The sequence below is a fragment of the Protomyctophum bolini genome, assembly GCF_963924005.1.
Source record: "Protomyctophum bolini genome assembly, chromosome: 7".
Classification (NCBI taxonomy): domain Eukaryota; kingdom Metazoa; phylum Chordata; class Actinopteri; order Myctophiformes; family Myctophidae; genus Protomyctophum; species Protomyctophum bolini.
Window position 1 is genome coordinate 2,008,684 of NC_137868.1, and position 25,282 is coordinate 2,033,965.

General features: G+C 43.1%; 1 protein-coding gene across 2 annotated transcripts in view; it reads left to right on the top strand.

Moving 5' to 3' along the window:
- The first annotated feature begins 79 nt into the window (after positions 1 to 79).
- decr1 (2,4-dienoyl CoA reductase 1, mitochondrial) overlaps positions 80 to 25,282 on the top strand; it is a 32,741-nt gene continuing 7,538 nt past the window's right edge. For both annotated transcript variants that reach the window (XR_013964440.1, XM_080769148.1), the window contains exons 1-7: positions 80 to 180; positions 3,204 to 3,412; positions 4,293 to 4,350; positions 14,616 to 14,702; positions 15,775 to 15,922; positions 18,346 to 18,445; positions 22,917 to 22,989. Coding sequence is in view for 1 of the 2 variants with exons in the window: in XM_080769148.1 (XP_080625274.1) it covers positions 94 to 180; positions 3,204 to 3,412; positions 4,293 to 4,350; positions 14,616 to 14,702; positions 15,775 to 15,922; positions 18,346 to 18,445; positions 22,917 to 22,989 (762 nt within the window). In the remaining variant the exon portion in view is untranslated. The remainder of the gene's footprint in view (positions 181 to 3,203; positions 3,413 to 4,292; positions 4,351 to 14,615; positions 14,703 to 15,774; positions 15,923 to 18,345; positions 18,446 to 22,916; positions 22,990 to 25,282) is intronic.

Here is a 25,282-nt window from a genome sequence, read left to right on the forward strand (position 1 = left end):
GTCGCAGCTACGACGCGCTGTGAGCTTGTAGATCTGCTCTTTGCCACAGAGTAAAACTAGGTCAGAGGTCGATTGAAGTTTGTAGGAACCAAGATGGCGTCTCTACTCGCAGGGAGGGTTTGTTTTGCTGCAAAATATGATTTACTTTCACCTCTGAAGGCTCTCCGCGTCCACAGGAGGGTAAGACGATGGAAGAAGATGATTGAATTGTTTCAAAACAGTTTTAATAACCTTTAACATGTATATTTATACCAATGCATTATGTGACATATCTCTGTTTACAAAATGCTGTACCTCCTCCTCCTCCTCCTCCTTAAACAGACACACTTATTTGTATTGTTTTTTGACACTTGCTTTTCTTTGGCAGTGTACACGTTTGTTTTCTCATGGCAATATAAAGCTCCCTTTGAATTGAATAAAGCTAAAGAAGTCTAACTTAAGTCATAATAATAATAATAATAATAATACCAAATATTATCACGTGCAGCAGAGTGGCAGTGTGTATATATGCTTGCACATAATATGCACACATGGCATCAACGCATGGTGTTGTGTGCAGGCACACTACACTTTGTCTTTATTTTATCTGTATTGTATTGTGTTTTTGTATGGACGTAGTGTTGGGTGCCTGCACATATGCACACATGGCATCAACGCATGGTGTTGTGTGCAGGCACACTACACTTTGTTCTTCTTTTTTATCATTCATTCATTTTTTAAGAGCCTGCCCAACAGGGACTACAGATGAAATTTAGCTTCGGCTAACTCTGGCCCATTTACATTGATGTGAAAACTGAGATGTTGATTAATGAGCTTTGTCCCTGTCAAATAAATAAATAGTCGATATACATAACAATAATAATAACATGCATGTACTCTGTCTGAATTATATATTGTACTGGTGATTTGCATTATTTAATAAATGCTCACTGTAGTGTCGAGAGACAGTATAGCTAGTTAATATTAATAGTGCACCATGACTTCTCTCAACCTTTTATAAGAATACTCTAGTCTAGATGCAAATTTACAACCAGTTTGATATGATTATTATTATAATAATACTATTGTTGTAATCTCTAGGAAGGAAGTATTAAAGGAGAATTCCCTGCTAGAATGCTTTCTTATCTTTCTTACCTTTCTTTGTAGTTGTTACGTCCCCACCAAAGAGGTCCAGGTGTTTTTTTGTGTGCAAAAACTCCTTATTGGCTATTTTCCCTATACCATAAGCCCTCAATGAATTGCATTGCATTGAATGGGGCTATGGGGTGTTATGCTAATTCGCTTATTTCCATCGAAAGAAGTAGTAAAGTGTGCCGCTTGGGATATTATTTACATTATGAAGAAAGGATATATATACAAAGAAATTATAATTTTGAGCGATGGAAATAAGTGAATTAGCACAACACCCCATAGCCCCATTAAATTTCCATTCCATTCAATGCAATTCATGTAGTGCTTATGGTAGGGGGAAACAGCCAATAAGGAGCTTTTGCACAAAATAACACCTGGACCTCTTTGGTGGGGACGTAACAACTACAAAGAAAGGTAAGAAAGCCTTTTAGTATGACATTCTCCTGCTTTAACATGCTTTATTGTTGCACATGGTTTGGACATTTGGTCCATCTTTTGGTCCAAATAATATCCATTATAGTCAAACTTGTACTGTATTTATAATAACAGCAAAAACTCAATCAAACCAGACATTCTTGTTGAAAGGTGAACTATCTATCAATGGTCTATGGGGACCCCCTCAAGGACCCCTATTGCAGTGGTTCCCAAAGTGTGGTCCGGGGACCCCCAGGGGTACCTGAGGGAGTTCCAGGGGGTCCCCATGGCTAAATGATAGTTTGGAACCGAAATGGACCCTTATGGGTCTGTAACTCTGAGAGTTAAAATAACATTGATTTTTACAATATAATTTGGGGTCCCAGAGATAGAAATTCCATTGAATGGGGGTCCATAGCCTAATGCAGGTCAAACTAGAGGGGGGGGGGGGTCCTTGAAATTAAAACGGGTTGAGAATCACTGCTAGAGCCGTAAAAATCTTCTCTTTATGGGGGTCCCTGGCATATATTTTTAAAATGGGGGTCCGCAGGCTAGTGAGTGTCAATTTGGGAACCACTGCCCTATAGTAGTTGAGAAGCGCTGTTCCATTCAACCTTTCCCCTACTACTGTCTGTGGCATGTTACTGTCCCATTCAACCTTTCCCCTACTACTGTCTGTGGCATGTTGCTGTACAAGGAGTGTGACAATCACATGTCACATGACAAGGAGGGGACCATGTTTGGTATCCTGTCAGTCCCAGAGCAGTCCGACTGACTGTTGACTCCGTCAAATTCAAAATAAACGAGGGTGCTGTTTTTGAGGGGCGCTATCCCCTCCTATATGTCCAGCCTTTGGTTGGTGTGTGAGGGGGTGCTATCCCCTCCTATGTGTCCAGCCTTTGGTTGGTGTGTGAGGGGGTGCTATCACCTCCTATATGTCCAGCCTTTGGTTGGTGTGTGAGGGGGTGCTATCCCCTCCTATATGACCAGCCTTTGGTCGCTGTTTGAACATACTTTGTCCTACACAAACATTAACCCATTTAGGCCTGACCTCGAAATTTTAAATAAATCTTCTTGGAACGCCCATAACCGCTCTCAAAGGGCACCTACGGACGGCTGCAATTCAAAACTGAATCCCCACCACCCACCCCTCTTTGCCCTCTCTGTATATGTTTATTTTCCCTCCTTTTATGATGAATTCCTGTTCTGTTCTTTGGCTATATAGAAGTGTCTATCTGGTCATCTCTAAATGTACAAGGTTTCTGGACCCTCTTGTAAACAAGTGTAATGCTTTAGTTTATGGTGTCGTCCACTCACTGTTAACAGTCTTTGTATTGAGTTGTGCTTGAAATGTACTGTAATTCTGAAAACTGTTAATACTTCAATCAATCAATCAATCAAACTATCAAACTATCTCTCTCTCCCCGGGCAGTGAGTAAAGGCTCCAGAGCTCTGCGTCAGAAGGAGGCCTCTCCTCTCTCTCTCTCTCTCTCTCTCTCCCAGGCAGTGAGTAATGTCTCTCTCTCTCTCTCTCTCCCCCTCCAGGCAGTGAGTAATGGCTCCAGAGCTCTGCGTCAGAAGGAGGCCTCTCCTCTCTCTCCTCTCTCTCTCTCTCCAGGCAGTGAGTAATGTCTCTCTCTCTCTCTCTCCCCCTCCAGGCAGTGAGTAACGGCTCCAGAGCTCTGCGTCAGAAGGAGGCCTCTCCTCAGCCTCAGGCCCGGTTCTTCCCCGCGTGCGAGGACGCCATGCTCCTGCCGGGGACGTTCGACAACAAGGTGGCCTTCATCACGGGAGGAGGGACGGGCCTGGGCCGGGCCATGACCACCACCCTGTCTGCCCTGGGGGCCCAGTGTGTCATAGCCAGCAGGTACAGTAGACTGACCAGCACCCTGTCTGCCCTGGGGGCCCCTGTCTGCCCTGGGGGCCCCTGTCTGCCCTGGGGGCCCAGTGTGTCATAGCTAGCAGGTACAGTAGACTGACCACCACCCTGTCTGCCCTGGGGGCCCAGTGTGTCATAGATAGCAGGTATTATAGGACCAGCACCCTGTCTGCCCTGGGGGCCCCTGTCTGCCCTGGGGGCCCAGTGTGTCACCACAGCCCTACTTATATCGATCTGGCCGATATGCCGGACATTATTTGACCTCTTTGACGATATACGAATGGGCAATTAGTTATTATTATTATTTTTGTCCACAAACTTGTGTCCTACACAAACATTGCATTCCCATTGACAATGAATGGAGAATGTTTCGGCATAGTATCTGAGCAAATAGCCATCGTTTATTTTTCAATGATACGAGCGCCCCTCACTTCACACGGGTGTGATTCTTTAATGACGCGGTAAAACATGTCTGGCCTTCTTTCTTTGGCCCTTGGTCGTGGAATGATCTACAGTCCAGACTAAAATTGGCTTTGAAAGTTCCCTTGAGAACTTTCAAAAGGATCATCTTTGATGTTCAGTCCAACACATGTACTAGCCTATGTTCATGCCTATATATTTATTATATCGGCTCAGATTGTGGAGATGGTGTATTTTGCCCTGCTACTAAAAAGTAGGTTGTTGTATTTATGGATAGGTACCTTAAGGTGTATTATGGATGTTGTATTTGCTGGTTCAAAATGTAAAAATAAAAATTTAGGACATGTTTTCGGCCAACCATCTTTTTAAAGTTTTCAAGGGAACTGATCACCTGGAGGCTGGAAGACTGTACTAATAACCATGTCCTCCTGTGACCTCTGACCTCCAGGAAACTGGATGTTCTGCAGAAGACGGCAGAGGAGATCAGCACCCAGACCGGGAACAAGGTAGTAGGGATCACGTATTTGATGATTGATCGATCGATACATTTGTATCGGGGGGGGGGGGGTTTAAGGCTTTTTACAAAAGTTGTGGGGCATCTTATAAACGGTGTGGGGGGGCGAGAGACGAGCAGTGACGCTGACGCACAATTAATTTAACGACCGGTAACATGAATGAACTCTTCAAGACACTTGTCAGGAATAAAATCAACCACGGTTGATTTGATTGATCATAAAGTTAATGTGACTGTGAGTGTGTGTATGGGAAAAATTATATAAACTTCACAGATTATAGATCACTTGGAATTATAACAATCTGTTGAGTATTGCCTGAATAATGCCACTATAGTGAAATCCCATTTTTTATCGACATGCGATGCCGATGGAGAAATCCCACATAGTTAAGTTACCTCGTAGTCATGCTGCATGCGCTGTTGGTCGATGAAGAATTATAATCCAAGGTTTGTCAATCATATTATGGTTTATGGTTGAAAGTAAACCATAATAAGTAAACTTTAAGAAGAGATCTGCAGTCATTGTGCTGCAGACTGCAGTGCAGAGTGCATGGGAGCAGCTCTGCTTGCTAATTGAGTTGACATTTGCGCAACTTCACTGCATGGCATTACAGACAGTAATTAGTTATTTGCCAGCACCTGCTCCAATATAGGCCTAAATCAAACTTTATTTATATACGGTAGCACATTTAAAACAATAGAAGCTGACCAAAGTGCTGTAGGCCTACAGGCTGAAACAAGTGGAGCATTACCATCGGTGCACAAAAAAAAAAGCATAATTAAAAGAAAAAACACAGGCAAATAGTATAGGCTACATAATCCTGCTACCCTAATAGACAGGGGTGCATGAGCACCTGGCCGTTCATTCGTGCTCTATCTCCGACCAAGCCACACTTCCACCACACATCTCTCTATGCAAAATAAAACCTGCACACTCCCACAAAAGACATAGACTACATTGCATTCGCCAAAAATGTCTTCTTTACTGTTTAAATATTACTTTTCTGAAACACGCTATTCTTGCTCAACCTCAACAGCCTACGTCAGAATCGTCATGTTGGCGTCTACTACGCCAACTACGTTCACTTAATGGGGCCAGTCCTTCACAGTGACACACGCGTTAGATCAACCACGCGACCGGGATGGTTTCTACCCCTCAATGTCGTGCCTACTCTACACTGCCATCCGAAGGCCCCTCCCCCTTTCACTGCTCCTGTGTGTGACCTGTGAACTACTCTCTGACTGCACTGTGGCTTGATTTATATGTGCGAGGTTGAAATGTAATGCACATAAATTAATTATAGGTCCAGCAAGCAAATCATGATTGTCTGTTTGTGCTCAATAGGTCACCATCACATTCCGATTTTAGGTGTTGTGTTTTCTATGACATTTATTTGGGCCAGTAGTTTCATATCTATCCTTTTTCCGACCAACACAGAACATGCTAACGGTGTTAGCGCGTTAGCATCCATCTTGCTTTTGATTTATATGTGCGAGGTGGAAATGTAATGCACATAAATTAATTATAGGTCCAGCAAGCAAATCATGATTGTCTGTTTGTGCTCAATAGGTCACCATCACATTCCGATTTTAGGTGTTGTGTTTTGTATGACACTTTGGCCAGTAGTTTCATATCTATCCTTTTTCCTTTGACCAACACAGACCATGCTAACGGTGTTAGCGCGTTAGCATCACACAGCTTACAGCGTCAGTGTTGCATGAATACTTTCAACCATGACAATGCCGACTACTTTTGCTACACACACTTCCCAAGGATTATGGAGATGTCTTTATTTTTTTTTTAAGGTTGAGAAATGAAATAATTATGGTCGTTTCTAATCTCAGCATTTCACAAGAGAAAGACGTGGATGCCTTTCGCTGCGCTGTTGGCGTTGCCATGTCTCATAGAAACAAGTAAATAGGTCTTTAAAAATAATCCCAAAACAAGCGCATATAACAGGGGTCTGTAACCTATTTTAAATGAAGTGCCATGTTTTTATTTTCTAGATAGTGAGTCAGCCACAAGCTCACATCACAACAATAATCCATGTAATAATCACAATAACAATACTAATAATAATAATCATAATAATCCTGCTACCCTAATAGACAGGGGTACATAAGCACATGGCCGTTTATCCAACAGCTTTCTCCGACCCAACCACACTTTCACCACACATCTCTATATGCAAAATAAATTCGGCACACTCCCAGAATACATATAGGCTACATTTCATTGAAAGAAATGTCTTAATTACTGAATAAATATTACTTTTGTCAACCACGCCATTGTTGCTCAACATCACCAGCCTACGTCAGAATCGTCATGTTGGCGTCTACTACGCCAACTACGTTCACTTATTGGGGCCAGTCCTTCACAGTGACACACGCGTTAGATGAACCACGCGACCGGGATGGTTTCTACCCCTCAATGTCGTGCATTTGCTGCGCCCTTCTAATGCTGCGCCACGCCTACTCTATACTGCTCCATGCGACTCGAACAGCGTCAGCAGCAGCAGCTCCGAGCCTCCGTCAGAAAGGCTGCCCACAGCACTGCACAGCCCCACACCCAAATTAATCGAATGAATGAATAAGGCGCTTATATCGCTATTGCTCAGTGGATGGGACATTTACATTAAAAGCAATCGGATGGACGCGTGGATAACGGCATGGTTGTGTGCAATCGGAGGGAAAGCTTCCATAATCCATATAGCTTCCATGCTAGCTGCTTCAGACACAGGGGAGGGGAGGGAGAAATAGTGCGAAATAGCGCTTATGCAACAATTACCCTAAAACACAAACACCTCAACTCGATGTCATTGTGAATAAGAATTTCGAGCGAAATAATAATTTTTGGAAGGACACTTTCACCCAGTATGAAGCTAAATGTGGAAGCCGTGTGTGTCACACCAAAACGGCTGACCTATAGAATCCTGTAACCAGCCTCTCGCACTGCCTGCGAGTTGGCTCCGTCTAAGGCTCCGTCTTATGAGCAAATTTAGAACTTCCGGTCTGACAGCTAGCAGATTTAAGACATCCGGTTGCTTTCAGAAGAAAATAAGATTATTTAATTTGTTAATTAAATAATTTTTACATTACATTATTAGTATTATTATTACATTACAGTTATTGTAAAGACACACATTATGTTTCTGTGTAAAAATAAGTAATTAAATAACATAAAAAAGTTATCTAAATGGATAAATGCTATTCACTGGAGTGCATGGACTTTATAAAGTGGACACTGGACAAAAGACGGCTCCGCCAGGCAACTATCTGGACATACCCACGCGTTTGGGAAGATGTCCTCTACCACCCCACAGTCTCCGCTAAGCGGGAGAGGTGTAAAATTCACAGCAGCAGAGCTTCTACTGGGGTCAATGCAAAAAAATGTACCGTTTCCGGACCCAGAATGGACACTGGACAAAGAGGCCTCCGCGAGGCAACTATCTGGACATACCCACGCGTCCGGGGAGATGTCCTCTACCACCCCACAGTCTCCGCTAAGCGGGAGAGGTGTAAAATTCAGAGCAGCAGACCTTCTATTGGGGTCAACACTCAAAAAAGTGCCGTTTCCAGACCCAGAATGGACACTGGACAAAGAGGCCTCCGCGAGGCAACTATCTGGACATACCCACGCGTCCGGGGAGATGTCCTCTACCACCCCACAGTCTCCGCTAAGCGAGAGAGGTGTAAAATTCAGAGCAGCAGAGCCTCTACTGGGGTCAATGCAAAATAAATTACCGTTTCCGGACCCAGACTGGACACTGGACAAAAGACGGCTCCGCGAGGCAACTATCTGGACATACCCACGTGTCCGGGGAGATGTCCTCTACCACCCCACAGTCTCCGCTAAGCGGGAGAGGTGTAAAATTCAGAGCAGCAGACCTTCTATTGGGGTCAACACTCAAAAAAGTGCCGTTTCCAGACCCAGAATGGACACTGGACAAAGAGGCCTCCGCGAGGCAACTATCTGGACATACCCACGCGTCCGGGGAGATGTCCTCTACCACCCCACAGTCTCCGCTAAGCGAGTAAATGGGTGCTTATATTTCTATGTGAAATGTGGTGATGCTGGCATCACAATAGATGCCAGCATCACGCTGCCTCCGTCTAATAAGCACATTTACAACTTCCTGTTTGGAAACCGAAACAGATGCTTCTGACATTTGCCTGTGCGTGCTTAATCGTTCTTCTGAACACATTTCCCAAATCTCAGTGATTTATCCACACATCGCTCTGTGTGTGTGTGTGTGTGTGTGTGTGTGTGTGTCGCGTCGCGTCGCGAGTCTGTCAATTCCCGCAATTTCCTTCTTCCCATATTGCGCTGCAACGACACTAGGATTGAGCCCCCCGAAGGGGGGCGAAATTCTAGTTACAATAATACGATCAGGTGCAATTAAATGAGATGAGATGAGATATACTTTATTGTCCCGCGAGGGGAAATTTGTCTTGGGCAAAAGTGCATTAGTACATCAACGCTTTTTAAAACAGACAGACAATACACACAAGACAATACACAGTAGCAGCAAAGTACAAGTCACAAGAGTATCACAAGAGAAGTGCAAATTGCAATAAGAGAAGGTATAATTTAAAAAAAAGTGCTAGAGTATTCACAGTTTATAGTATCACAATCACAGTAAAGTGCAATAAATAACTGATGAAGGTCAAGAAGTCCCTTCCCCACTAAGAACTATGAACTATGTGGCGGTTGTTTAGTAGAACAATTGAAGTGGGAAGAAAATAAAGTTTGAAGCGGTTTCTCTTGCAACGACACGCTCTGTAGCGTCCACCAGGGGGCAACGGCTCATACTCTGAAGATAATATATGATGTGAAGGATCAGACAACACTCTGTTTGACAGACTGAGCACCGTTTTCTCAAAGATTGTCTGAAGAGATGGAGAATCTTTCCTACCAATAATTACCTTCATGGCTGTTTTTTTCCATTTTAGCTATTCTAGATTTGAGCTGGACAGAGAGTGTCCCAAACCAAGCTGTCATGCCATATCTAATAATGCTACCTAGCACTGCATCATAGAAGGTTGACATGACTCCCTTGCTCACACCAAAGAGCCTGAGCCTGCGGAGAAAGTGCAAGCGTTGTGCCAATTTGGCACACAGATAGTCCACATGGACGTTCCATTTGAGCTGGTTGTCCATTTGGATCCCCAGGTACAAATGCCAAAGAGAAAAGGTGTTTTGGTCTGGGTCTGTATAGGAGCTGCTCTGCTGCATGGGAGTTCACAGTGATGGAACAGGTCAGTCTTCAGACAAGAAAAAAAATATATATGGCAACGGCAAAATCAATTCTCTGCATCGCCAAAATAAATCTATAGGCCTAGTTTCATTCGTGCCATTATACTCAGCCAATATGCACAACGCAGCGCATGAGATTGCAGATATTTGAATTTTCGGTGCGCGCACTCACCATGTGAATCCAAGCAGGTCCTCACAAGTATAATGTACACCGCCAGGCTCCACAAGGTTCTCAGCGCAATGGCGCATCGATAAAAGTTGGGATTTTATAGTGGCATTATTCAGGCAATACTCAACAGATTGTTATAATTCCAAGTGATCTATAATCTGTGAAGTTTATATTTTCATTTGGGTGTAAGTAAAGTTTTTATATGACTTATCAAACATGGTAGCCTATATTTAATGTCCACTGAGCTGTGGTGCATGCGCTTGCCTACACTCTCAATCAGGGATTTTCCCAGCGGTCATTTTCACTCTCGTGTAGCCTACAACCTTTTAGTGTGGTACGAGGTGTATTTCCGTAGGATGTTTTTGCTAAAAGTGATTTTTTTGCTTTTTTGGCTTTCATAGGGACCAAACTGTCAGAAAATGATGGGGTTCAAATTTTCCCAAACTCCCACCCCTTATTTGGGGGGTCATATCTTTTGGGACCTCCCATAATATTACGCCAGACAATTAATGTCCGATTTTCATAATATTAGGGTTGTTTTATAGGTTTTTAAATATTCTGAGTTGATTTATTACTATTACACTTTGAAAGTAGCCAGAATAATCTTTTCTGACTTTAGGTTGGGGTCATCTCAGTACTCATTACATTCCTCGCTCTGCTCCTGTTCCAGAACAATGTCAAATTAGATAATACTTAAAGCATTAAAAGCTTTTGTAGCTGGGCACTGATTACAAAAATGAGTAGTAGTTAATACAGGGGGTCTTCCACAGGGGGCCGGGACTAGTTTTTCCCCTATTCTTGCACCCATATATACAGATTTGCAAGTATTTCGAATAGTATTAGAATATCTTGCGTTTATGTAAAGTACTTTGATAGTTTATTAGTATTCTACCATTATTGTTGACAGATGTTACTGCAGGTAATAAAGGTATTGCAACTTCTCACTTTGGGCACGCAGAATGTGTCCATTTATTTCACACACTGCACTCACACTAACATTGGGGGGCTGTAAGGTATCGATTATACTATAATGCTACCCATACAGTAGTTCACCCTGCAGCAACAGAACACATTACACATACCAAGTTACAGCAATGACACTACTGCATGGGGTCTAGTCTATCTACTTTGTTATAGCAAATGCTCCACAACAACACAGTGAAACAGTGAACAGTGAAACATTCCTTAAACAGTACTTCATTATCTGTTTTGAATCTCAGGTATGTTTCCATTGCATAGTCTCATGTGTCATCATCAATCAAAAATGAACTGACACCAACTATTTAAGCTACGTTGACAAACACAAAACTAGTTTAGCTTGTAGAACATCCTGTCTCCTCATGTCCCCAAGTAACGCTGTCCTCTGAAAGGCCATCTGCAATAACCTAATATTAAGTATACTGCGCACCCATTCACCTTTGCAGCTAAGTGTCCCTTTCTCGGACTGCAACTGTAGCCTACTTACTGTATAAGACGGAAGACCCATTTATTGAAATCCCAAACATGGAATATACTTGGACCATGCATTATGCCACATATAATGCCTGTCTGGACGGCCACCTGCCAGTATACAGTGGATAACTTCCCAGTCTTTCTGGGTAAGTTGGGTGACTATAGCTATTTTTACCCTGAAATCCCAATTTTGGGCCTGTCATTATAGGCTAAGAAGAAAGGACAATTGCTGATCTACAAGGTCACAACATGCCGTAATGTGTTGTGAGCTTGTAGATCGGCTTTTAGTTTTGATAAATGATTTATTTTAAAATGTGTAGCGCAGTGGAATAGAGTAGACACTATGACACGTCAAGAGTCAATTAGTACTATAGGCTATACATTTGTGTTCTGGTAATATCATTGATCACTTGTTTTGCATGTCCGTGGCAAAAATAAAATATTAATGGAAATGTCCATCACATTCACAAGCTGGCATAGTGATGTCCCCGGGTGCAGATAGCTGGTGTACTATCATTGTTATTGGTGGTGGCGGCAATATTAATAATTTTAGTCTGGATATATCAAATCCTGTGTTGAGGATCACACAAGAATAGCATCACTTTATGGACAAAATAACACCCAAAAGGGTTCATAATTTCAGTCTGCTTGAGGTGTAATGCAGCTTTAAACAAAATAGCAGACAGTGGCACTGGTACATATCTGAACTCATCTTCTCACAGTGCGTGTCAACCACATAGCCGACATTTCTCAGCTTCAATGATGTTTTTCATACCAATCGTTGCATATAAGCATCATGGTTTTGTTATGCGTACACACCCATGGTACTGTGCCAAGATAACTCACAAATCAAACGCACGTACAGTACACGCAGTCAAGTTGTCTACAGTCTACCGATGTTAACCATCTCAAACCCACACCCTAACCTCCCACAGGGAAGCACACCTAAACTGTGGTCATCCTGTTCAAGAGCGTTCATTCGGGTAAGATAGTCGAGCATATTTAAGGAGATCACGAGCAAAGAAATACTTGATGAGTTCCTCTAAGGATGACAAGTAGCCCTCCCAGTCACCTGACCGACAACAGAAAGACAAAGAGAAAGACAGCAGCAGCCTGGCTGATCTTGGCTGATCTTTATTTAGCAGCAATATTTGCTACACTTGGGTCTGAGGCACCTTACTTTGAAAATAGCTGATCTACAAGCTCAAACTACAACCTTGTAGATCAGCTATTGTTGGCTAAAGTTCTCCTTGGAAAAGGGATGCTATGGTTCAAGTGGTTAAATGTAAAAAAAAAAGAAAAAAAGTTCCTATCCCACAATGATTTGGTGGGCCCCTGTATAGTAACTCTGAGGACCCCCTAGGGGTCATGGGCCCCCTGTGGAAGACCCCTGGTATTGGCTACTACAATTTTTTTTATATCAGAGCCCAGCTACAAATACTTTTATGCTTCATTTATGATCTAATTTGACAATATTCTGGAGCAGGAGCAGAGCGAGGAATGTAATGAGAACTGGAATAGGCCCAGGGGTCAGTCCGGGAGGTCCCAGGTGAGGAAACACCCCTACCAAAAGTCAAAAAAGATTCTTCTGATCACTTTAAAAGTTTAAGAAATCAACTCAGAATGTTTTAAAACATACAAAATAATTCTAATATTATGAAAATCGGACATTAACTGGCTGGCATACTGTTCTGGGAGGTCCCAAATAGATGACCCCCCCAGAAACGGGGTGGGGGTCGGGAAAATTTGAACCCCATCATTTTCTCATAGTTTGGACTCTATAGAACCAAGATCTGTAAAAAAATCAATTTTAGCACAAAAATCCTACGGGAGCTGTTTTTTTGACGCCTCGTACCACACTATTTATTCAAATAGGGTATTTTAAAATGCAACCACACTTTCGATTTATTTTTCCTGGCTCCTGGGACTGCAGCTGCACTTGTTCAGTTGACTTCCTTGTTGTTAACACGGGGAAAGAGGAGGCGTTGCGAGGTGCTGCGAGGCGCAAGCATGGCTCGCGGACCAAAAGCGTCCGCTTTTTTTAATGACTATTCGATTCAAAATTTAAAAATCGATTCCCGTGCGTATCGATTGAATGTCGATAAATCGAGTACAGAAAACTAGTCCCCCCCCCCCCCCCCCCCCCAGCCACTGTGTTAGTTTACTGAGGTTAGGTCTAGGTATAGTTTACTGAGGTTAGGTTTAGGTATAGTTTACTGAGGTTAGGTTTAGGTATAGTTTTACTGAGGTTAGGTTTAGGTATAGTTTACTGAGGTTAGGTTTAGGTATAGTTTACTGAGGTTAGGTTTAGGTATAGTTTACTGAGGTTAGGTTTAGGTATAGTTTACTGAGGTTAGGTTTAGGTATAGTTTTACTGAGGTTAGGTTTAGGTATAGTTTACTGAGGTTAGGTTTAGGTATAGTTTACTGAGGTTAGGTTTAGGTATAGTTTACTGAGGTTAGGTTTAGGTATAGTTTACTGAGGTTAGGTTTAGGTATAGTTTACTGAGGTTAGGTTTAGGTATAGTTTACTGAGGTTAGGTTTAGGTATAGTTTTACTGAGGTTAGGTTTAGGTATAGTTTACTGAGGTTAGGTTTAGGTATAGTTTACTGAGGTTAGGTTTAGGTATAGTTTACTGAGGTTAGGTTTAGGTATAGTTTACTGAGGTTAGGTTTAGGTATAGTTTACTGAGGTTAGGTATAGTTTTACTGAGGTTAGGTTTAGGTATAGTTTACTGAGGTTAGGTTTAGGTATAGTTTTACTGAGGTTAGGTTTAGGTATAGTTTACTGAGGTTAGGTCTAGGTATAGTTTACTGAGGTTAGGTATAGTTTTACTGAGGTTAAGGTAATAGGGTTAGCGTTAGGTTTAGGTGTAGTTTTACTGAGGTTAAGGTTAGGGTTAGGTTTAGGTGTAGTTTTACTGAGGTTAAGGTTAGGTTTAGGTATAGTTTTACTGAGGTTAGGGTTAGGTTTAGGTATAGTTTTACTGAGGTTAAGGTTAGGTTTAGGTATAGTTTTACTGAGGTTAAGGTAATAGGGTTAGGGTTAGGTTTAGGTATAGTTTTACTGAGGTTAAGGTTAAGGTTAGGGTTAGGTTTAGGTGTAGGCTGTCAGTCACAGCGCACCCTCTACGTCACTCTGTACTCAACCCGGAGACTGAAACATGCTCGCGTGGTTCAATTTATATGAACTTTGGGACCCAGGGTGGGAGTACAAAGCTTGAGTGTGTGTGTCCGTGTCTACAGGTCCATGTGTCTGTACTGTGTGTCTGTGATGTGTCTGTACTGTGTGTCTGTACTGTGTCTGTGACGTGTCTGTACTGTGTGTCTGTACTGTGTCTGTGATGTGTCTGTGACGTGTCTGTACTGTGTGTCCACAGGTCCATGCTATCCAGTGTGACGTCCGAGACCCCAAGGCTGTGGCAGCGTGCGTTGATCAGCTGGTGGAGGTGGCTGGACTCCCTGATGTATGTACCGTTACCGTACTGTAAAACACATCTGTTACTGTACTGTACCGTACTGTAAAACACACATCTGTTACTGTACTGTACCGTACTGTAAATCACATCTGTTACTGTATTGTACCGTACTGTAAAACACACATCTGTTACTGTACTGTACCGTACTGTAAAACACAAGCGCGAGTGGAGGTGAGCTGGCTTAAAACTATGATATGACTGGCCGACTTTCAAACACGCTGATGCCATTCATTAGGCTAATGTGGTCTTCTATTTTTTATATAGGGCTATATAGCCCTATTCATTTTCCAATGTGAATCGGATCGGCAGCACGCTGCTGTCTGCCCCCCCCCCCACACACACACACACACACACACACACACACACCGACAGTCAACTGACTCAAGGAGCTCCGTAACAAAACAATTTCAATAGGCCTGCCGCCTACTGCAGGCATTACTACACTAAACAATGTTGGATTCGTACAGTGCAGAATGCAGATAAGCCTATATGTTCTTATTATAATTGTGAGTTTGTTTTTTAACATGCGCGAGAGCCGATCTACAAGCTCACAACGCGTTGCACTGCCAGTAGAAAGCTGTCAAGTGAGAAGCGCAATCGCGCATGCTATAGTGATATCCTAATGAATAAATAAAAAGGTGTCGGGCTTGCAGGGGCAGTTTCTGTATGGGAAATGCATGCATTTAGGCATACAAGTGCACTCAGCTTTTATTATATAGGCTATCATTTCTTTTGTGCTGATCGACCAATATGTTGGGGACACATGCCTACATATTTTATCTGAGATTTGGGAACAATTTATTGATTCAGCATGAAGACTAAAGCCTTCTGAATAAATCTATACGCACGTGTATGCTTCCGCAAATGTCTCCGCCACCTAAAGACGTCCCGTGGGATTTGACGGAGTTTCCGACCAACAACCTACGTGAGCGTCAAGTTCACGGCCATTCCCATTAATTCCAAATGAATGTGGGAAATCCACGTAAATGCCTTTCCGCTATAGCGTCGCGGTCATGTTATCATCGTGAACGCCGTTGTGAATCTGGACCTATCCGTGCAGGTGATCATCAACAACGCGGCGGGGAACTTCGTGTCTCCGTCGGAGAAGCTGTCGGCCAACGCCTGGAGGACCATCACGGACATCGTCCTGAACGGCACCGCCTACGTCACCCTGGAGCTGGGCAAGAGGCTCATAGAGGCTGAGAAAGGTACTGCACCCTGGAGGCAATGAATGAATGAAGGACCTTTATTTATATAGCACCCTTCTCAGCACGAGTGCACAGGGTGCTTTACAATAGTACAAAAATAAAACAACTATAACAACAGCAGGCAGACATTATCACAGAATAAACAGTGAAAAACTAGCATCAAAAAGGACAATAAAAACACACAGATTAAAAACACAAACAGTAGAAAATCAAGTGATTATAGGTGACCAAAAGCCTGTCTGAACAATTAACATGAACGTTTTCAATTGTTTTTTAAAAGAGGCCTCAGAAAGGACAGTTCTTAGGTCCAGGGGGAGGGCGTTCCACAGTCTGGGGGCTGTCACTACAAAGGCTCGGTCACCCTTAGTTTTTAATCTGGTCCTGGGGACCACGAGGAGGTGCTGATCGGCTGATCGGAGTGAACGTGTGTTTGTGTAGGGTTGAATCAGTTCAGTGATGTAGGCAGGGGCTTGGCCGTGGAGTGCTTTGTGGGTGAAAGTGAGGATTTTGAAATGTATTCTGTATTGTACCGGGAGCCAATGCAGTGAGGCTAGAATGGGTGTGATGTGACATGACTTTTTTGACCTGGTGAGTAATCTGGCGGCTGCATTGTGAACCAGTTGCAGTTTGTCGATGGATGTTTTGTTGAGACAGGTGAGAAGTGAATTACAGTAGTCTAACCTGGAAGATATAAATGCATGTACTGACAGTTCTAGCTCAGAGTGGGAGATGATGGACCGGAGTTTTGCAATATTTCTGAGGTGAAAGAAACGGGTGCGAGTGAGTGATTTGACGTGGTTGTCTAGGTGCATGGACTGGTCAAAAACCACACCCAAGTTTCTTAGGTGTGGGCGGATGTTTTCCTTGAGTGACCCCATAAAGGAAGCCACTTTAGTGACAGTCTTGTCCGAAGCAACGATCAACACCTCCGTTTTTGTTGCGTTCAGCTGCAGGAGGCTGCTACCCAGCCAGTTGTCAATGGCGAGCAAACACTCCTGGAGGGTGGTTAAAATGTCCAGTTTGTCCGGTTTGAAAGAGCAGTGGAGCTGAATATCGTCCGCGTAACAGTGGTATTTGATGCCAGATAATTTATTTATGTCGGGGCCTAGAGGTAACATGTAAATGGCAAAGAGAAGTGTCCCTAATACAGACCCCTGTGGAACGCCACACGAGAGGGGTGCAGGGTCAGATCTAAAAGGGCCCACGGCAAGAGACTCATAGAGGCTGAGAAAGGTACTGCGCCCTGCCTCGTCTGAGGACCCTCCTAAAAAAAAACCCTAAATACAAAATGTTGTTCCAGGGACCCCCCCCCAGAAGCACAGATTTGAGTTAAAACGTTCGCTCTGAAAGAATATACACATTCAAAGATTTGCACCACATTTTCACCATTTTTCCAAAAAAGTATATAAGATCTACACAAGCTATGAGCTTTGTAGATCTGCTATTTTTCAATAGCTTTAAGAGTATAACATTTATTTGAATGCGATACACAACAGTAACACTAGGGGGTAGTAGAAGTTCACACATAAGCCCTGGTGCAGCAGTGAAGAAATGGCCAAGTCTGAACACCTCTTTTGTCCTCACTGTCCGGGGCGGGGGGGGGGGGGGGTCAGGGCAGATCAGGCATTTCACTTCACCTGCCAGGTAGGGTAAATGCATACAGTACTGTACTCTGCTTAGGCTACTTGTTCACAATGAAACCACCACCAGCGGCATTGTGTGTAGTCATAGCACGTCATAGTACATAAATGTCTAGCATAGTATAGTATATATGTATAGTTTCATTATATAGATATTCCACTGTTACGTTCTTAGCTTACGCTTTTTATATATGTGATGTATTCCCCATGCTTTTTTGTTCTTGCTTAATGTAAGTCGCTCTGGATTAAGAGCGTCTGCTAAATGCCTACATTGTAAATTGTAAATTGAGACGATTATAAAAAACATTTGGCATTTTATCATGATCATTAGTGAGGACCAATTATATGAAGATAGGTTGGAGAAGTGGTGAAGTGGTCCTTTAAGGTTGGCCAATCAGGGGCAGAGCGTTATTCAAGCTGGTGGACTGCTGAGTGGATGATGACATGGTGCTGGTTTGGTGGTGCGACAGTTAAGAAGGTAGGAAGTTAATAGCGTATTCATTATAGTGTTTCAAATAGTTTTAAATATGAGCCCTTTTTAACGTGAAATATCTTTCAGACATTATTTGGGCCATCATGTTTGGTGGGAGAAAGCGATAAGCGAGAAAGCGAGATGCGAGAAGTACCATTCATTCAGGTGTGTGTGTGTGTGTGCGTGCCTGCGTACGCGTGTGTGTGCGCCTGTGTGTGTGTGTGTGTGTGTGTGTATGTGTGTGTGTGTGTGTGTGTGTGTGTGTGTGTGTGTATGTGTGTGTGTGTGTGTGTGTGTGTGTGTGTGTGTAGGTGCAGCGTTCCTGGCCATCACCACCATCTATGCTGAGTCAGGCTCCGGCTTCGTGGTTCCCAGCGCTGCAGCCAAGGCTGGGGTGGAGACGCTGTGCACGTACGTACACACACACACACACACACACACACACACACACACACACACACACACACACACAATTCAATTCTTGGCATGAGAAAACATACGTTTACATTGCCAAAGCAGAAAGAACAATACAACAATACAGCAATACAATCAAAACAAAGATTATGTACTTATGTACTTCAGACTCTTCAACAGATCAACTTCTATGTACCAAGATCACTCGATGCAGGAATATACACAATGATTAGTCTTTAGGGTGGTTGTGTTCCATTTGATATCCTTCTCCTATCACAGCAACTCACAAATCTTGCTGCTGTGTTTGCACATTGTTGTACTTCAGCCCAGCAGATATGGGAGTTTTTTGTCATTGGTCATGTTTTCAAAATCTCTGGGAAGTATGTGTCTCGGTTTCCACTTAATTTTGTGTGCAGTGTGTGCATAGTCCGGCATATATGTTCAAATGTGGGTCCCTGGCATATATGTTCAAATGGGGGTCCCTGGCATATATTATGTTCAAATGGGGGTCCCTGGCATATATTATGTTCAAATGGGGGTCCCTGGCATATATGTTCAAATGGGGGTCCCTGGCATATATGTTCAAATGGGGGTCCCTGGCCTATATGTTCAAATGGGGGTCCCTGGCATATATGTTAAAATGGGGGTCCCTGGCATATATTATGTTCAAATGGGGGTCCCTGGCATATATGTTCAAATGGGGGTCCCTGGCCTATATGTTCAAATGGGGGTCCCTGGCATATATGTTCAAATGGGGGTCCCTGGCCTATATGTTCAAATGGGGGTCCCTGGCATATATGTTAAAATGGGGGTCCCTGGCATATATTATGTTCAAATGGGGGTCCCTGGCATATATTATGTTCAAATGGGGGTCCCTGGCCTATATGTTCAAATGGGGGTCCCTGGCATATATTATGTTCAAATGGGGGTCCCTGGCCTATATGTTCAAATGGGGGTCCCTGGCATATATTATGTTCAAATGGGGGTCCCTGGCCTATATGTTCAAATGGGGGTCCCTGGCCTATATGTTCAAATGGGGGTCCCTGGCATATATTATGTTCAAATGGGGGTCCCTGGCATATGGTTTCAAATGGGGGTCCCTGGCATATATTATGTTCAAATGGGGGTCCCTGGCATATATTATGTTCAAATGGGGGTCCCTGGCATATATTATGTTCAAATGGGGGTCCCTGGCATATATTATGTTCAAATGGGGGTCCCTGGCATATGGTTTCAAATGGGGGTCCCTGGCATATATTATGTTCAAATGGGGGTCCCTGGCATATGGTTTCAAATGGGGGTCCCTGGCATATATTATGTTCAAATGGGGGTCCCTGGCATATGGTTTCAAATGGGGGTCCCTGGCATATATTATGTTCAAATGGGGGTCCCTGGTATATGGTTTCAAATGGGGGTCCCTGGCATATATTATGTTCAAATGGGGGTCCCTGGCATGTCTAATTAGTGTCCATTTGGGGGTCCTTGACATGCAGAAGGTTGGCTGTTGGACATTCAGAACAAATCACTGTCTGGGTGAGGATGAATATTTAACCAGCGGTCATTAGCAGGAACATTTAATTAACATCAGATTCAGATTTTACGGGGGCCAGTTTTGAATTGCAGCCGTCCGTATAGGTGCCCTCTGAGAGCGGTTTTGAAGGAGTCAAGGGATTCACATGTCTTAACCCATTCTGGGCGGGAACCCCTTTTGGTGTCTTACCCAAAGTTTCAAAGTTTCAAAGTAACAAAGTCTCAAGATCATTTGGTGTCATCAGAATAATTAGGGGCCTTGCCTTTTAACCCACTACAGTTTGATTTATCCATATCTCATTTATTGCAATACTGTTTGGGCAAGTACTTATCCATCCAATTTACACAAATTATTAATTATTTTTAATAATCTGCTCCTTTTGTTTAAGGGTCTAAATGTACTGTCTATCCATGACATTAACATAGTACAATCCTGTTCTTTCATATATAAATGCACTTACCTTCCAAATATGCTTCCTACAACTTTCAAAGAATATTTTAAGACCAACTCTCAGGTTCATGATTATAATACTAGACAATTGATGTTACCTTTTTGTACTGTTTTTATTGTGCGAAATAAACTAAACTAAAATAAACTAAACTAAACCCCCTCAGGCCGGGAACCCATATTTGGGTTCTGTACAGTATGTACAGTATTCAAAAATGTAATTTTTTTGATGCTGCTATATAAATATTTGAAGTTTTTCAGAAACCTTAGGTCAGGATTTAGAGGCGTTTTTAGAATCGGCCTTAGGCCTAAATGGGTTTATGGCTGTTGGTAGGGCGTTCCACATTTTGGTGGCATAGGAGCGAAAATAATTCAGTCCCTTGTTTGTGCCGAATCTGGGTTGTATCTCTCTCTCTCTCTCTCTCTCTCTCTCATATATCCCGTCAGTTGGACTCGTCCCAAACTACTGCTGGATGGATTAGTGTTCATCTGAGGACAGAGAGAGAGAGAGAGAGACACTGCTGGCTATTTATAAGAGTCATTCTTCATGAGAGGGAGATAATATGGAGGGATGTAGAGAATGTCTCTCTCTCTCTCTCTCGCACACACACACACACACACACACACACACACACACACACACACACACACACACACACACACACAATGCTCCGTCCATTTACACTGCATTTGTTTAACCGTCTAAACCTTGGCGCGGTGGTGAAACGAGTACTTAATGTTTAACTTGCGGTGAAAGTATCCAGAGAGCATAGTGACGCGTTCGGTAGGACTTTGGCTTACTTTGTCACAACTTTATGGCTCTTAGATCGACGGCGGTATTAATATTATTACCGTTAGAAAATGTTAGGATATTCTGATCTGATAGACGCCTCCCCTCCCCTCACGTCAAAACAGTTCTCAATGTTTACAATTTACATCTTACTTGACGAGAAGACATGTGGACAAGGACATATCCTTATGGAACCAGGGAGAGCTATAAGCATTAACCCATTCTGACCTGAGATCAGATTCATACGAGGTTTTCCACTGGACACACACTGGTTCTGATCAACCCATTCTGACCTGAGATCAGATTCTAAAAATGTCAGTCGTTCTTCGATAAAAAAAAAAATAGCAGACCTACAAGCTCGTAGCGCACCACTCGGTGGCGCGCTATGAGCTTGTAGACCTGCTATTTTTCAATAGCTAAAGCATAACATGATGCTATAACACCAAAATGGGTTCCCGTTCAGAAAGGGTTAAATGGGGGTCAGTAGTAGCCTCTGCATGTCAAACTGGGGGTCCTTTTCAAATGGGGGGTCTTGCCCTGAACATTAATTTCAGTGCAAGACCCCGACCTCGCGCGTGCCGACTCGGCCCCCCAGCCTGTGGTACCGTAGACGACAATATGGCCTTTGAGGAAAATTAATTGGGGACCCCTGCTGTAGAGTGAGCCCAGTCCCGCCCCCTACCAGGGCCCAGTCGCGCCCCCTACCAGGGCCCAGTCCCGCCCCCTACCAGGGCCCAGTCCCGCCCCCTACCAGGGCCCAGGAAATGATTCCCCGTTCATTTTCCTCATAGACATTTCAAAAAGTATTTATTTAAAGACCTTTTAACCCATTCAGGCCGGGAACCCATATTTGGGTTCTGTACAGTATGTACAGTATTCAAAAATGTAAAGTTTTTCAGAAACCTTAGGTCAGGATTTAGAGGCGTTTTTAGAATCGGCCTTAGGCCTCAATGGGTTAAGCCTCGTACGAAGCCAACTCTTGTCGTGGCAAATCATGACAACAAACACACAATTTTGGGCCGAACAAATAATTAGAAAGAAGAAAAAAACCAGCAGAGATCATACAGATCTCTGCTGTATGCCACCCAACTGAATAAACCAATCAGATCTCTGTATGCCACCCAACTGAATAAACCAATCAGATCTCTGTATGCCACCCAACTGAATAAACCAATCAGATCTCTGTATGCCACCCAACTGAATAAACCAATCAGATCTCTGTATGCCACCCAACTGAATAAACCAATCAGATCTCTGTATGCCACCCAACTGAATAAACCAATCAGATCTCTGTATGCCACCCAACTGAATAAACCAATCAGATCTCTGTATGCCACCCAACTGAATAAACCAATCAGATCTCTGTATGCCACCCAACTGAATAAACCAATCAGATCTCTGTATGCCACCCAACTGAATAAACCAATCAGATCTCTGTATGCCACCCAACTGAATAAACCAATCAGATCTCTGTATGCCACCCAACTGAATAAACCAATCAGATCTCTGTATGCCACCCAACTGAATAAACCAATCAGATCTCTGTATGCCACCCAACTGAATAAACCAATCAGATCTCTGTATGCCACCCAACTGAATGATCCAATCAGATCTCTGTATGCCACCCAACTGAATAAACCAATCAGATCTCTGTATGCCACCCAACTGAATCATCCAATCAGATCTCTCTCTCTCTCCAGGTCCCTGGCAGCGGAGTGGGGCCGATACGGCCTCAGGTTCAACATCATCCAGCCCGGGCCAATCAGGACTAAGGTAGGACAGCACGGGAGCCAATCAGAATGAGGCTATATCGGTTCAAATTTAAAGTTACTGTAATTTTGTTACGCACTTATTGAACCCCAGCATACCTATTCTGGTGAGGAACAAAGCGAAGCAAAGCGATCTGGTGTAGATGATAAAAAGAACGCACCAAGTGCAGTGCAACGCTGAGACCACTCCTATAGACTGAAAAAAACAGAATGTCAATATCTACCGCGGTGGCTGAGACCAGAGCTGTTCGGAGTTTAGTAGTTTGAGCCCTCCGAAAGGCTAAGAACAGGCAGCATACACGGGCATGACTCGTGTTAGTCAATTTATTGATATGAAAGACCACAGGTCATAAACCTGGAAGAAAGAATAAAATAAAAATGGCATTACCATAACATTCGTTTGAATATAATGCAATAATGAACTAATAAGCATCACAGTATGTTATTGTAATTGACACTCACAGAATATAATATAGCTGTACATTCTCCCAGAATATACCTGCTGAATATAATTGTAACATAATCTTACAGCTCCTCTCATTACTGATACAAAACTGCAATATAAAGAAAACCGGCATCATGCATATATTACATTCCCTATATACATACAAGTAGCCTACATATAACCAAACACACATATATACTGCGTATACACTAAATGTGTATATAAAGCAGCACAGTAAAGCAGCACAGTAAACTCTGTTAATACAGCGAGCTGGATACAATAAGTATATAAACTATAAACTGCATTTCCCAGAATGCAATTCCCAAAGTGCCTTGCGCAGATCGCACGCAGCACGCACGCACGCACTATGCCGGCCGGCACGATACTACAACATTACCATGGCAACAGAGTCCGTAAGTTAATACATACTGACGTGACACTATATGGACGTGCAAACACCACACAATAACACAGGACTTCACCACGCTACAGTCCGCTAAGCGTCCCGACAGAGAAACCTGTCAAAAACAGCCAACGCTGGCCACAGCTAAACACTAGCATTGCTACATAAACATTGCACCCCGTGTGCCGCTCGCTCACTCAATACTTGCGGTATACTAATGCGGACACAACGAGATAATACTACTGCACAAAATGCTACAAGTAGCCCATAGCAAAACATTATACATTTCACACACTACAGTTCAAAACTAACTTACCAACGGGCTGTGTGCTCCTGATGACATATCAGAATGTAATGAGTGACGCTCTGAACAACCATTCATATGGTCGCGGTCGCACAGTCGCGCATGCGCAAACACTTCCATCCAAGTTCCATAATCCTGACTATCATACTGACGCAAGTATCAAGTATAATGTAAACATGAAATTAGAGTTATGGGCCCTCATTTATCAACCGTGCGTACGCCAAAATATGGGTGCACGCCGAAATTGCCGACATTTTCGACATTTACCATTTCCGGCAAAGCTTGAAATTGAACTTGACAACGTTCAAAATCCACGTTTGCTCCTCAGCTGGCGTACGGCAGTTTTTCTGTCTTACACAAGCGGAGCAGCATTGTCTGAATTGCTGACGCTGTCACAGGCATCTAAACATATGTTTTCACTCCTAAAATGTTAATATAAAACGGTATGTGTATGTAAAAAAAAAGGGAGAGATTTCCAACTTTACAAGTAATTAAAATCGCGCAATTAAAAACAATATAACATGTTTACAATGTATTAGTTTGTGCTTAATCAAACAGTGCTTTACTGGCCTTGTTATGCAAGCGCACTTGTGAGATGATTTTGGAGCGCATGCGGTGATGCGGCATATGTGATTATATTATTTAAAAAAAGGCATAAATGGACTGCACGCCTTTATTTCCAAGTGACAATGACAAGCATACAGCTTGCCTATTTGTAGTAAGTACTAGCAGGCTATAGGCGTAAGGGGCTTAATCATTCACCATTTAAAGAAGTGCTTAGACAGGTTTTGACAGTTTTGACAGTTCAGATAAAAGCGAGATCATTTTCGGGGGTCGGGAGGACGGGACCGCGGCTTTGCGTCGCCAACACATACCAGCACACATGCAAGCGGCAAGCCTTCATCCATATGTTTATGATTCGTTCATCAATGATCAAATCACTATACATAAACGTTGATTATGACTGCCTTGACGACATGATAGCCTATCTCTCATGCAGGCATCACTGAGTCATCCACAGGACTTTAATATCACAGCAGTGCGCAGTATCACGCCTTCGCCATGCACTGCGCACGAATGGGTAAAATGTATATAGGCCAGCCTACAAACTAATTCCATTCATGGCGATGCGATGTCGATGTAAG